The sequence below is a fragment of the Ranitomeya variabilis genome, chromosome 1, assembly GCF_051348905.1.
Source record: "Ranitomeya variabilis isolate aRanVar5 chromosome 1, aRanVar5.hap1, whole genome shotgun sequence".
Lineage (NCBI taxonomy): Eukaryota > Metazoa > Chordata > Amphibia > Anura > Dendrobatidae > Ranitomeya > Ranitomeya variabilis.
The window spans coordinates 1024986994-1025000909 of NC_135232.1; the positions used below are offsets into that span (position 1 = coordinate 1024986994).

At 46.2% G+C, this 13916-nt stretch overlaps 2 protein-coding genes across 3 annotated transcripts in view; one reads left to right on the forward strand and one right to left on the reverse strand.

Annotated features, from left to right (window-relative positions):
* The window catches only part of CASP3 (caspase 3), a 69707-nt gene extending 65115 nt beyond the window's left edge, over positions 1 to 4592 (reverse strand). The window contains exon 1 of the mRNA XM_077279575.1: positions 4340 to 4592. The gene's annotated coding sequence lies outside the window, so the exon portion shown is untranslated. The remainder of the gene's footprint in view (positions 1 to 4339) is intronic.
* A 101-nt stretch (positions 4593 to 4693) lies between these two features.
* The window catches only part of PRIMPOL (primase and DNA directed polymerase), a 93025-nt gene continuing 83802 nt past the window's right edge, over positions 4694 to 13916 (forward strand). Inside the window, exons 1-2 of one of the 2 annotated variants that reach the window (XM_077279577.1) lie at positions 4694 to 4808; positions 11446 to 11630. In XM_077279577.1, the coding sequence (XP_077135692.1) occupies positions 4769 to 4808; positions 11446 to 11630 (225 nt within the window). In that variant the 5' untranslated portion in view covers positions 4694 to 4768. Of the gene's footprint in view, positions 4809 to 11403; positions 11631 to 13916 lie in introns of both variants that reach the window. The other variant, XM_077279578.1, reaches the window with a different exon arrangement.

Here is a 13916-nt window from a genome sequence, read left to right on the forward strand (position 1 = left end):
GCTGTTCTTTTGGCTACATGGTTACCTTCATACTTCGAGGGGACAGCTAGAAATTGCTCAGAACATTATTCCAGCCACATGACCGCCTTTTTAAAGCATGGAGCCTCCGACGTGTCCCCTCAGCGTATTTCTGTCTCCAATGCCGGAAAATAATCCTGGTCACCCGACCCTGCCAGCTGCGTCATGAGGAAGCGCCTCCTGCACATCCTCACACATGCGCACAGCAAGACGCCCTGAAGCCGGCACCAGGAGTATGCTGTGGCAGCTGCACTTTTCCGCACACCCATGATGGCCCTCTTGACCCAGCGGTGGCGCTTTCAGGACACTGAAGCAGCCAAGGCAGGGGCACCCCCGCTGCCTGGATTGGTCTGGCCAGGCCTGGAACGACATCCATCTTCTATCTTCAGGTACGCCTCATTGATGGTTCCCAGTCAAGGACAGGAAACCAACTGATGTAGGTTTCCTGTCACTGAAGGGCAGATCCCCTCTCTCCTTGGTGCTGTCATAGGAGAAGGAGAAAAATGCCTAGTGTGAACACAGCCTTAAGAAACCCAATTGCAACTATTTTAACCCCAAATTAATGCATTAAAGAAAAATAAAACAAGCTTTCAGGTTTTCACAACTCTACGAGGAGTCTTGCTAGAAAAACAGATGTTTTTGACCACTGGAAAAAAAAGACACAATGTGAACATACCCTTAAGGGATTCAGTTGGATAAACACGTAGCTGGGCTGCTAGAATGAATCAAATTAGAAAAGATGATGAGGAAGCGTGCATTTTATTCATTGAAATCGCTGGTGTTTGTATGCCAAGAAGTAACAATGGAGTGGGCACCACCTGTATATTGATGGAGTGCTAACCAAAATGCATGTAAAACAAATGCATTTACAAAACAAAAGAGGAAATATGAGGCCTGTGGTGGTACACCTGGGGCCTCCTTCTCACAGGATGCTTCTTCCAGGAGCCAATTTACCTGGGTGACTGTGTACTTATTGCTTATTTTCTTTTATATATTCTTTAGATACTGCATTACCTATTGTCTGCACATTTGCACTGCACTTTTCTTCTTTACTGACTGCTACTTGACACCACTTTAGGGGTAGTGTCCACTCATACTTTTCTTAGATATCCACATTTACATGGCTCTATTGGTCATCACGCTGGTCATATTGGTTGTATTGCTAATTTTTTTTCCAAGGAAACAGCCTCAGGCACAACATGCGTCATTTTAAATGTTTTTGAGTTGTTTGGGTTTTTGTGTTTAAATTTAGCAACGGCAAATTATTTTTGCATGTATATTTCCTTGTTTTTTATTATTTAGTGTATGAGTCTAATGGGTGGTCCTACTCAATGATGGACAATTACCGGATAGGACCGCCGACAGGCCACAGATACTTACAAACACCAGGAACCATAATGCATAACATACGTTCCTGTATATCATCCTGCTCAGCATCAGCTCCTTTATATAGCGCTGTCCACAGATCGGACTGCACGCACAACGTTATAAGTTCTACTTAAATGGAACCTGACAGCTGATAGACGGGGCCTGGTCCATGGACAGCATGTATCAGACAATGGCTGCACAATTCCAGCTAGGCATGTTTAACCCTGAAAGGCTGCGGCGTTTCAGAGAACAACAGTTTTACAAGCTGCCGCGGACTGAGCCGCTGCCATGGATTGATAGGTCTCAGAGCTTGTATAGGGAAGGATCGATCACTCTCAGGAGCGGGCAGGAAGAATTTGCCAGGGACCTGCCTGTCCGAGTAGTCTCCTGTGCGGTTCTGTCCGTGGCAGCTTTTAAACCATGTTCTTCTCTGCGTTTCAGAAATATGGCTCGGATCTGTAGATGATGTCTGGTATGTATCAGTCGTCAGGTTCCCTTTAAAAAATGCTGGAGTTCTGTGACGCAGATTTTGATGGTGCCGTTTTTACTGTAAATCACTATCACAAAACAAGTTAGGGATATTTCCTTGTGTAAAAAAATTTTAAAATTCCAGTAAAAATAACCTACAGAAATCCAGCCTCGGGGTTTCTCTTATTCCAATTATTTGGGCACGGGATCTTTTTAGAGCCCAATAATAACCAAAATAAAACCAATCTTCCTTCCTGTCCCATCCGCACTTACATGATGCATAAAGTAGGAAAATCTGCATCTGTGCAAACTGCCATCAGTAAGGCTACGTTCACATTTGCGTTGTGCGCCGCAGCGTCGGCGCCGCAGCGCACAACGCAAACAAAAACGCGGCAAAACGCACGCTAAAACGCTGCGTTTTGCGCCGCATGCGTCGTTTTTGGCCGCAAGTTGGCCGCAAAAAAAATGCAACTTGATGCGTTTCTTGCGTCCAACGCTTGCGGCCATGCGGCGCTAAACGCAGCACAACGCATGTCCATGCGCCCCCATGTTAAATATAGGGGCGCATGACGCATGCGGCGCCGCTGCGGCGCCCGACGCTGCGGCGCTGACCGCAAATGTGAACGTAGCCTAAGTGCTGACGATAGCTTTCCTCTTCATAGTGAGTCATCACCATGTAAACAGCAGGATGGAAACATGAATCCTGAGACTGCACAGACACAAAGAAGCAAGAACAGGGAGGGCAGCACCTCGCTCACCACTACAGCAGCTCACAGCTGGCAGCGCACTGCCAATTACCCCAGGTGACCCCCAGAGTGGTAAACAAGTGACATACAGCACGGCGGCGTCACTCCACCATACATAGCCGGGCACAGGGCCAGTCTGCTGCCCTGGCGGAAACAAAGTGGTGTGTTGGCGCTGCCCAGGGATTCTGCACCTATGGAAAATGCCCTGGTTGTCCCTTGGCTCTGCCTCTGGCACGGCATGACACTGACTCCACAGACTGAGCCATGCCCACAGCATGTGCCACGTGTCCAGCCTCCCATGCCTTACCCCTGCCCGCGGGCATATTGTATACAGGCTACACTGCTACATGGGGAAAGGAGCACATGTACTAATAACTGCAGAACTACAAGTCTCAGGAAGGACCATGGGCTAACACTACATACTGATAGCAGTGCTGGCCAAATAACTGGAGAACTGCAAGTTTCAGGAATGACCATGGGCTAACACTACATATGGATAGCAGTGCTGGCCAAATAACTGGAGAACTACAAGTCTCAGGAATGACCATGGGCTAACACTACATACTGATAACAGTGCTGGGCAAATAACAGGAGAACTGCAAGTCTCAGGAATGACCATGGGCTAACACTACATACTGATAGCAGTGCTGGCCAAATAACTGGAGAACTACAAGTCTCAGGAAGAACCATGGGCTAACACTACATACTGATAACAGTGCTGGCCAAATAACTGGAGAACTACAAGTCTCAGGAATGAGCATGGGCTTACACTACATACTGATAGCAGTGCTGGCCAAATAACAGGAGAACTGCAAGTCTCAGGAATGAGCATGGGCTTACACTACATACTGATAGCAGTGCTGACCAAATAACTGGAGAACTACAAGTCTCATGAAGGACCATGGGCTAACACTACATACTGATAACAGTGCTGGCCAAATAACTGGAGAACTACAAGTCTCAGGAATGACCATGGGCTAACACTACATACTGATAACAGTGCTGGGCAAATAACAGGAGAACTGCAAGTCTCAGGAATGAGCATGGGCTTACACTACATACTGATAGCAGTGCTGGCCAAATAACTGGAGAACTACAAGTCTCATGAAGGACCATGGGCTAACACTACATACTGATAACAGTGCTGGCCAAATAACAGGAGAACTACAAGTCTCAGGAATGAGCATGGGCTTACACTACATACTGATAGCAGTGCTGGCCAAATAACTGGAGAACTACAAGTCTCAGGAAGAACCATGGGCTAACACTACATACTGATAACAGTGCTGGCCAAATAACAGGAGAACTGCAAGTCTCAGCAAGCCTCAAGAAAAGAACGAGAACTCCACATATATGAGTGACGGAAAGCTCCAGAGCGCAGGACTACAATTTCTGGCTCTCCTGATGTCTCAAACTACAACTCCCAGCATGCCCAGACGCTTCCAAATATGCTGAGCGTTGGAGTTGTTGCCAGCAAAATAACAGAAGCTGGACTACCAGCTCCTAAAGGAACTACAACTGTCAGCATGGCTGAAGGGACGTGACATAGTTTCGCCACAGCTTGACGATCCCCATGGTAAAAGTAGTAGAACCACAAGTCCCAGGCTGCCCTACACGCCTGGGACTAGCAGCTGCAGGACTGTTCCTAGTCAGCCTCGGTGGTTCCGCAGCCCGCCGTTACCGCTCCCGGCTATCATTAGCAGCCCCGCACGCTGCCCGCACACAGCGGCGCCCCTTACCTCCGCTCCTCGCCGCTTTCTTATCTTTTTGTCTGTCAGAGCTGCGCTTAGCTGTTTAGTTAACAAGGGCGTGGCTTCACCAGGAAGACGCCTCCTATTGGCTGGGATTTCACATAACAACAACAACTCCCCGGCTCAGCTCTTACTACTTTTGGGCCACGGTAACCGCGGATCTGTCCTGTCCGTATAGCGCCAGACAACTAGTGACGTCATGAGCCCTCAGCCAATGTCTGACGCTAACAAAGATTGTGCCTTTGTTTCTAAGGCAGCACCTAAGCTTCTAGTATCACGTGAGGAGATGGCTGCTCCACGGACAACATTGATTGGTCAGTTTATCAAGATTCCCAGCCTATCACGTTATCCGCCAGTGGCGGGAACTTGGAGCGGCTGCTGGGCAGATCTTGTGTGGCGGCGGCGCTGGTTCTGGTGATGACGTCATGGCTTAAGTGCGGCAGAGAAGTGCGGAGACGTGAGTGCGCCATGTAGACTGCGCCGGCCTGGTCTGTGCTGACTGGTCATGGGCAGGGATGCTGGCGCGCAGCAGTGTGGTCTCCTGACTCTCATATTAATGTGCACTAATATCTGGACCTTTGTGACGGCCCCTATATAGCGAGAGTGGTATAGTCCATGCCAAATATAAAGAAAGACTCCGGCCCCGATGATAGGACTAGTGGCAGTGCTAGTGCAGTCTGGCTCTGGTGATGTGGCTCACTCGGCCAGCGCGTCTTGCAAATAGTCCTACTTTTCCCCCAGTTATTATTCCTGTCCCTGACTAAAGCCAGCACCTCACTGTACCGCTGTATAGGCATCTAGTGACGCAGTACAGCCTGCTTTATAGCAGAGCCAGTCCCTCAGATTGTCAGCTCCCGTGCACAGGCTGCGCACTCCTCGCTTGTATTGCTGGCTATGTTAGGCTAAGGCTGGTTTCACATTTGCGTCTGAACACAGCGTTGCGTCCGCATGCGTCCAGTGTACAAATCTTTAATACGGTGTACACAGGGACATGTGTTCGCCTGCGGATGCTTAGGCATGCGTCGTTTCGCGGTGCGCCACTAAGACTAGGTTCACATTGCGTTAACAGCAGCCCGTTCAACACATGCGTTAACGGGCTGCTGTTAACGCAAGTGCCGACTTGTCATACTGCTAGCGAAGACAGAGCTAGCAGGTGCTCTATCTGCGCTAGCAGTGACGGACCCGGAAACGCTGCAGCCCGCGTTCCAGGGTCCGTCACTCAATGATGGCACATCGCTAGAGCATGCCCATTGTGGGCGTGCGCTAGCGATGCATCTGCCATAGGGCTTAATGGCGGTGTTAACGGACTGCGTTACACCGCGTTATGCCACGGTGTAACGTAGTCCGTCTAACGGACCGCTAAAATGCAGTGTGAACCTGGCCTAACGCAACATGTTGCATTTTTTTGACGCATCAAATTTCCGCGGCCATACGCATGCGGACGCTTGCGGATGGAGTGCGTCAAAACAACGCGTTGCAGTCTATAGGTACGCAAGGACATACACACTCTCGCGTTTGCGTACGAATGTGTATTTCTGAGTAAACATGTCCAGGTACTGGTTATAAGCACCCCCCAAACAAAGCTTTTAAAAGAGGGTGTGGGCACTGGGAATCCAGTACTCTCAAGCCTATGGAAGAGATTGCAAGCAATCGGATTCAGTGAAGACTCAGAAATTTACAAAATGTGAGTATACAAGCTATATGTCTGCCTGTCTGTTTTTCTCCCTGCAGTCTGTAATCATTTCAGTCTCTCTTGCAGTTATAGCCATGTCCTCCAGTGCAGAGCAGACCTCACACAGTGGACAGGAGATTGCAGTGAGTACATTTGCTACTGATTGTTAAGTATTCACTGTTACTATTTACACATGTGACAAAATCATGTTTTTTCTTTACAGAACACTTCAAGTGCAGATGAGCAGGAGCAGCCGACTCAGGCCCAAGTTCCGGTGGCAAGATGGTGTGTAAGTATTCTTGACTGTTTTTTGTTCTTGTTGACTGTTTTTGTTTTAAGTGTTTTATCTTTACAACATTAATGTATTTATTTCATTTTTAGGTTCCACAACGGGATGAAGAATTCATCGACAATGACCTCATAACGTTGGTGGAAGAGAGTTCCGTTGTGGGACACCTGGGATCAGCAGCACTCGGACACTGTGGTGAATCGGTGGCTGTGGAATGAAGTGGTCCAATCACTGATGGATGACTGAGACAATGCCACACCACAAGTCCGAAAGGATTTTTGTAAGTATTGCAATGTGGTCTGACGCGGCAGTGAACCTGTAGGCCGTGATCACACAACCTTGTGTGATGCGAGAAACTCCTGCTAGTTTCTCGCATCACACAGTTTGTGTGATCCTGGCCTAAAGTGCATTGTTTAACAATTTTTTTTTTTTTTTCCCCCCTTCACAGTGAACAAAGTCAGAACCCGTTGGCGTTCAAAGAAGGATCGCTTCAATAAGGACCTGAGACAGGAGATCCAAGTTCGCAGTGGTGCTGCTGCAAGGATCAGGAAATACAAGTACCATAGGAGACTGTCTTTCCTGAGGCCTGTCCTTGCTCAGCGAACGTAAGTATTTGTGTGTTGTATTCTCTAAACTGATTTTTTTTTCTATTCCACAGGATATGTTGGCTCTTTTACAATTTTAATTTTTTTGTAGTAATGTTTTTAATTTCTTTTCCACTCAGAACCTGGAGCAGCACCCTCAAAGGTTGATCGTCCTCTGGAGTGGCCCCTCATTGAACAGCCACGGAACAGTCCCAGCCATCCACCAACGATGCAGCAAGTGGCCAGGCTTCACGGGCTGGAGAACAGGCAGCTGGTCCTTCAGGTGTTCCCCTGTCCCAGTCCTCTGCCACTGTTTTTTTTTTTTTTGGGGGGGGGTTTCCCGCCAGCAGCAGAAGGCCTTAGACAGAACACTCATTCCCGAGTTTGTTCACTTGAGCTTGGTCTTCCAGAATGGCCTGAAGGTGCTCAGAGATATATGGGCGAAGCCACTTTCCAGTCTAAACACACTTTTCCAGGATGTCAACCGACGCCTTGACCAACTGGAAGCTGACCTTCAGAGACTGGCACAACATTTTTTTTCTTTTACTGCGATAGAGCGGGGCATGTCGGAACACTTTACGCCTGAACTCCAGCTTAATGTGATGCAGGCCTGCAATGCTGCTTACTTTCAGGCTATGCAGCAGACTCGGTACTTCCAGCAGCCACACGTGGCATTTCTGCCTGTGCCACCACTAACCCGCCTCAGTTCTTTACCGAGTTCTGCTGCATACCACTGTACGGCCACCACCATGCCCAGTCCGGCTGCACACCACTATACCGCCACCAATAGGCCGGGTCCTGCTGAATGCCAGTCCACCGCCACCACCATGCAGAGTCCTGCTCCTGCACGACCGTCCACCGCCACCACCATGCCAGGTCCAGATCCTGCACGGCTATCCACTGTCCACCACCAGGCTGGGTCCAGGTCCTGCACGCCCTGCTGAACCCACCACTCCCACCCTCCCAAGGAGACACAGAAAAAGAAGGCAGCCGCCTAAGATGGGACAGAAATCCAAAAAGAAGAGTCGTGGGACCAGAAATGTCCAACTACCTCCACCCTCACCTCCCAATGTGTCTCTGTTGTCCAGTTTGTCTCTCCCTTCCAATGTGTCTCTCCCGTCCGATGCTTCCACTCCTAATATGTCTACTTCCATCCCTGACCTCCCAGACACCACACATTTAGTAGTCCCTTCCCCTGGAACCCCTTCATCATCCACACCTAACCAATCATCCACACCCCCCAGGTCCATAACATTTCGCCCTCATTCTTTCTTAAAAGTTAATCGTTGTGTTGTAAAATAAATTAGTGGGTTTTTTTCCCCCTATCACTGCCTTTTCTTTGTCTCGTTCATCGTCGTCAATACACACCGTTCGTCGTCAACACACGTCGCTGTCAAAACACATTGCGCCGTCGCCGCTATAGAAGTACAAAGGGTCAGGGGTCAGCAATGCTCACCTGCCGAGGTGTCAGCACTAGTGCATTCAGGATGCAGCAAACCCATGAAGTAAACATGGTTGAAAAACACTGATGAGACCACTGCTCAGAACGACACTGAGCAATCACACCTCCATAAATTGGCAGACTATGAGCGGTTGTGTCATCAGTCTTTTGCACCTGTGTTGCCGCCATGTTTACTACATGGGTTTTCTGCATCCTGAGTACACTAGTTCTGACACACGGGCAGGTGAGTAAAGATATGAGGTGGATTAGCTCCATCGTCTCCTCAGTCTGCATTAATCTATTGGACTATAGACTAATGCAGACTGAAGAGAGGATGTACTGTAGCTAATCCGATGTCCCCTACCATAGCACTGACAGAGAGAAGAGGTGTAGTGTAAAGCATGGGTGACATAACCCAATCTGCATGAGACAGGGAGTGGATTATACACAATCTGCATGAGACAGAGTGGAATAAAGACTGTAGTTGTGACCATCTTATAAAACAAAGTATTGTACTGTAGAGGGCACTTGGAACAGGTGTTTCACTAGAGGTGTTTTATTGTCAGCAAACATTAAAGGTACATGTTAATATTCCAGGTACATAACATTACAGGAATATTTTACTACACCATTTCATCTTGCCACTCCACACGTCCAATATCAGAAACAAAGTAGATGGCAAATGTATCCCTCATTTGGGCAACTTCCCTTGTTGTCCTCAGAGGGTGATGATGGTAATCTGGCAATGGGTTAGAAACAGGTTGATCAAGTTCTACATATACCACAAAGAACCAGAGTAAGGAAATCCCAAAGCACATGTTCAAAAACATATAAACTTTATTAACAATAAATGACAATACAATAAAATGCCAATTGCTAAAATAGCACATATAGAGCAGGAGAAATTCTAAATGGAAAACCCTTAGGTATGCCAGCGGTGCAAAAGGGTCCAATTGCCCCAAAATGGACATATACAAATATCATATATCAAATTCTGGGAATATGCGGGAAAACGAAACCCCATAGTGAGGAACAAATAGTAAAGCACATAATTGTGCAAAGGTATGCCCCCACATAAAACCACAGTCAAGTTCTCAAGTATCATAACTTACCCATGTATGGGGCCTTCTCCTTTCTATACCAGTTTGCCATTGATAGTTTGTTCACCGTATTTTATATTTGTATCTTGTATGTAACACCATCTCGTGCACTTTACAGATATTGTCATCACTGGCCCCCTCGGGGCTCAGTCTAAATTCCATATCAGTATGTATTTGGAGTGTGGGAGGAAACCCATGCAAACACGGGGAAAATATGCAAACTCCTTACAGATATCGTCCTTGGTGGGGGTAATAAAAACATCAGCTCAGGGCACAAAAAACAGTCCATCTCATGGCTTCAAATAGGAAACGTTACAAATTTCGCAAATGGCGACACAAGTGACTTATTTAATTTTTTTAAGCACTTAAAAAAAAACTTTGCATGGATGCTATCATAATCATACTGACCTTGAGAATCCTATTGCCAGGTAATTTTTTCCCTATGATGAACATTGTAAAAAAAAAAAAAAAAACTCTTTCACACCTATTCAATTGCTTTTTTTTCCCTATTTCACCACACTTTTTAAAAAATAAAAAAATAAAACGTATCTGCTTCCCGATACATTAAGTGATAAAAATGGATGGTGACATTCCAAAGAACAACTTGTGCCGGAAAAACAAAGCAGTCATACAGCTATGTAAAAAAAAAAATAATGTTAGAACTCTTGGAGGAAGGGGTGGAAAAAACAAAAGGGTTAAATAAAGGGTCTCACATGTGAGTGACCTGTTTGTAGTCATTCACTCTTCAATCTCATGCACTTTGCTCCCCTTCTTATCAACCTTTTTTTCTGCCTTGGGAAAACGAATGCAGCGGTAGTGCACAAAGCTTTAGGCTATGTGCACACGTTCAGGATTTCTTGCAGAAAATTCTGGAGAATTCAGGACATTTTCTGCAAGAAATCCGCAAGAAAACCGCGTGGGTTTTTGCCGCGGTTTTGACGCGTTTTTGCCGCGGTCTTGACGCGTTTTTGCCGCGGTTTTTTCCGGACACTTCCCAATGCATTTTAAGTGGGAAATCCGCAAAAAAACCGCAAAATGAATGAACATGCTGCGTTTTTTACCGCGATGCGTTTTTACCGCGGAAAAAAACGCATCATGTGTACAAAAAGTGCAGAATTCATTAAAAATGATAGGATGCATAATATAAGCAGATTATTTGCGGTTTTATAGCGTTTTTATAGGGAAAAAACGCGAAAAAACCGCGAATAATCTGCAACGTGTGAACACAGCCTTATACTCAGGGCCGGCCCGAGAGATTGCGGCGCTCTAGGCGAAACTATTTTGTTGCGCCCCTACTACTTTTAACATACCTCCCAACTTTTGAAGATGGAAAAGAGGGACAAAGTTTGCGCGCTGCGGCAAATTTTAGGCCACGCCCCTGACCACACCCATTCATAACTAGCCACACCCATATCCACGTCCCAACCACACCCATTTAGCACTGCTGATCACACTGTTTCATAAAGAATAATTATAAACAAAAAAATATGGCCACACAGTGCTCCATGCTGTATAATGGCCACACATGATGCTCCATACTGTATAATGGCCACACATGATGCTCCATACTGTATATTGGCCGCACATGATACTTCGTACCGTATAATGGCCACACATAGCTACTCCTACACACGCGCTCCGCTCCATACACCTCGTACACACGCGGCTCCGCTCCATACACCTCATACACGACTCCGCTCCGTACACCTCATACACACGGCTCCGCTCCATACACCTCATACACATTCAGCTCCGCTCCATACACCTTTTGCCTTTTGAAAAGATTTTTTATAATTTTTTCTATTTTTTCTCTGGTGCCCCCTAAGGGTCGGCGCCCTAGGCGGCCGCCTAGTTCGCCTATACGTTCGGGCCGGCCCTGTTTATACTGACACATGGTAGGGAAAGCCTGATGAAAAAGAATTCTTGTTACCATTTTAATATAATTTTCATATCCTTTATTTTGCAGGTCATTCTGCTTTTTTACTATATAACTGATACGTTTTTGCAGAGACAATGAAGAGAAAATGGCTAGAGAAATTAAAGAAAGTTGAGGAGCTGGCATCTCAGTATAAGCGGCATCCGATAAGTTCAGCCTACAAGCCCAAACTCTCTAGACCATGGCAGCCTTCTTCTGTCTGGAGGCTTTTTCCTCGTCAAGCTGCAGCTTTTCAGTTTGCCAAAAGCTGCAAGGAGGCAAGTTATTTATTGGTGTACTAATATGGTTTTGAGCCAGAGGGGTTGTCCGGTCCAAATCGATAAGTCTGCAGTCACTCTGTGTGACTGCAGACTTATGGGTCCCCTCAGCGCACGCATTGTTGGCTGCGGGGATTTGCCGGTTCTTGAGCCAGGACCGGAGGGTATGTATGAGCTATACATACTCCCGGCTAGAGTATGGAGCGAGGCTGCGCCCTCTAGTTGGCGATGTCCCCTGGGCAGCCATATCACTAGTCGGGACGTGGCCGCGCCCATGTGACAGGCTCTGGCCCGGAGTATGTATAACATATACTTACCCTTAGGTCAGAAACCGGCAAATCCCCTCAGCGAATGCTGCGGGCACTGAGGGAATTCATAAGTCTGCAGTCACACAGAGTGACTGCAGACTTATTGATTTGTACTGGACAACCCCTTTAAATAGTAATTGGTAAAATCTGATTGAACACACTGAGGAAAATCTGTCCCTTTTTTTTTTTTTTTTAAGGTAAAAAAGCGACGATTGCTAAGGGTTTTTGAACATTTTTTTTAATAATTTTGAAATGTAAAATAAATAAAAAAAATGCTATGCCCTTACTCTCTGAAAGTAGAAAGCCTGCACACTGAGATAAATAATGGAAAACCAAGATGAAGGTATCAAAATGAAAGAGGTTTTCATCCTGATGAAGAGGTCCTGCGTGACCTTGAAACGCAATGACTCTTGAAACCTGCTTAATGTTATTAATTTACATCATTGGTCCATCATCACCAGCGAGTGATGCCTCCACCTTGGTTTTCCATTATTCCTTGGTCTAGCACTCGGCCGGTATCCTTGCAGCAGCTGTTTCTACTTATCCATTACATGTTGCTTGGTAGCAACCACACCAGGTGAGTAGATCCATCTCCTTTGACACCCCATTGTCATCGGATAAGACCCTGTTGCGCTTATTTGTTCCCATCTTTCTTCATCTGCACACTGAGACATCAGTTGTTTCTTTCACTGCTCGCATTTATTTGGATGCTTTTTTCCTTTTTAGGCTGAAGTGCAACATCAGCCATCAAACATAGTGACTAGTGATGAGCGAGTATACTCGTTACTCGGGTTTCCCCGAGCATGTTCTGGTGGTCTCGTGAGTATTTTGGCGCTCGGTGATTTAGTTTTCGTCGCCGCAGCTGCATGATTTGCGACTACTAGACAGGCTGACTATATGTGGGAATTCCCTAACAAACAGGCAACCCCCCACATGTATTCAGGCTGTCTAGCAGTCGCAAATCATGCAACTGCGGCGACGAAAACTAAATCTCCGAGCACATCCAAGTACTAGGAGACCACCCAAGCATGCTCAGGGAAACCCGAGTAACGCATACACTCTCTCATCACTAATAGTGACCAAACACTTGATTTGATCCCAGCAAGGCAAATAAAAATAAGTGACAGCTTATATAAAAATAGGTATTCAACCACTTTGCAACTTTGTGCCATACTGTGATTAGTATCTGACTAATGGTATGTTCACAAATTTTGTATTTAAACCACTTTATGTACACATTGTGAAAACCTTCTGTGCAGAAAATCTTCAGTCTGTCAATTCTTTGTAGAATTTGTTGTTGATTTCAGCAGAAATGATTCTAGTTCAGAGCATGTATTCAAAGTCTCTGCTTAAGTCATTAAGTATTTTGATGGGAGTTTGTCTTCAAAGGTTTGTTACTCCATCCACAGCATGATGTGATTCCAGCAATGTATCCCTTGTTGAGCTGACAGGTTTCATTGTACACTGTGTATAGGCAGAAAGCTGCCAATCAGTGGTGGGGGAGGGGTTACACAGAGCACATGAATATAAACCACTACAAGATGGCAGTTTGACTGGTCCTCTAGTGATGATCTCCTACTGATTAAAGCAGTGATATTATTATTATTATTATTATTATTAGGGCCTTTGTCTCTACATTATACCTCTCTGTTTAGTTGGCAAAAATGGTTTATTTCACCTCAATCTGTTGCTGCCAAACTAGGTACAGTAAGATTATTAAATATATGTAGAATAAATGTACCCTGTGTCTGTGCACTTAGTCTAGGGGTGCACAACCTGCAGCGGTGGTCAAATGCCCCTGTGATGCCGTTCTGTGCGGCCCCCAATCTTGTGTTGAATAACTCTCCTAAATTATGGGCATAGCTGCGCTTATTGTATGGTCGTCTTGTTATTTTCAGGAGTAATAAATACGGGAGCAGAGGACACTTTGTCTATTAGGGCTCGCTCACACTTGCGATGAAATCGGACGAGTTCAATC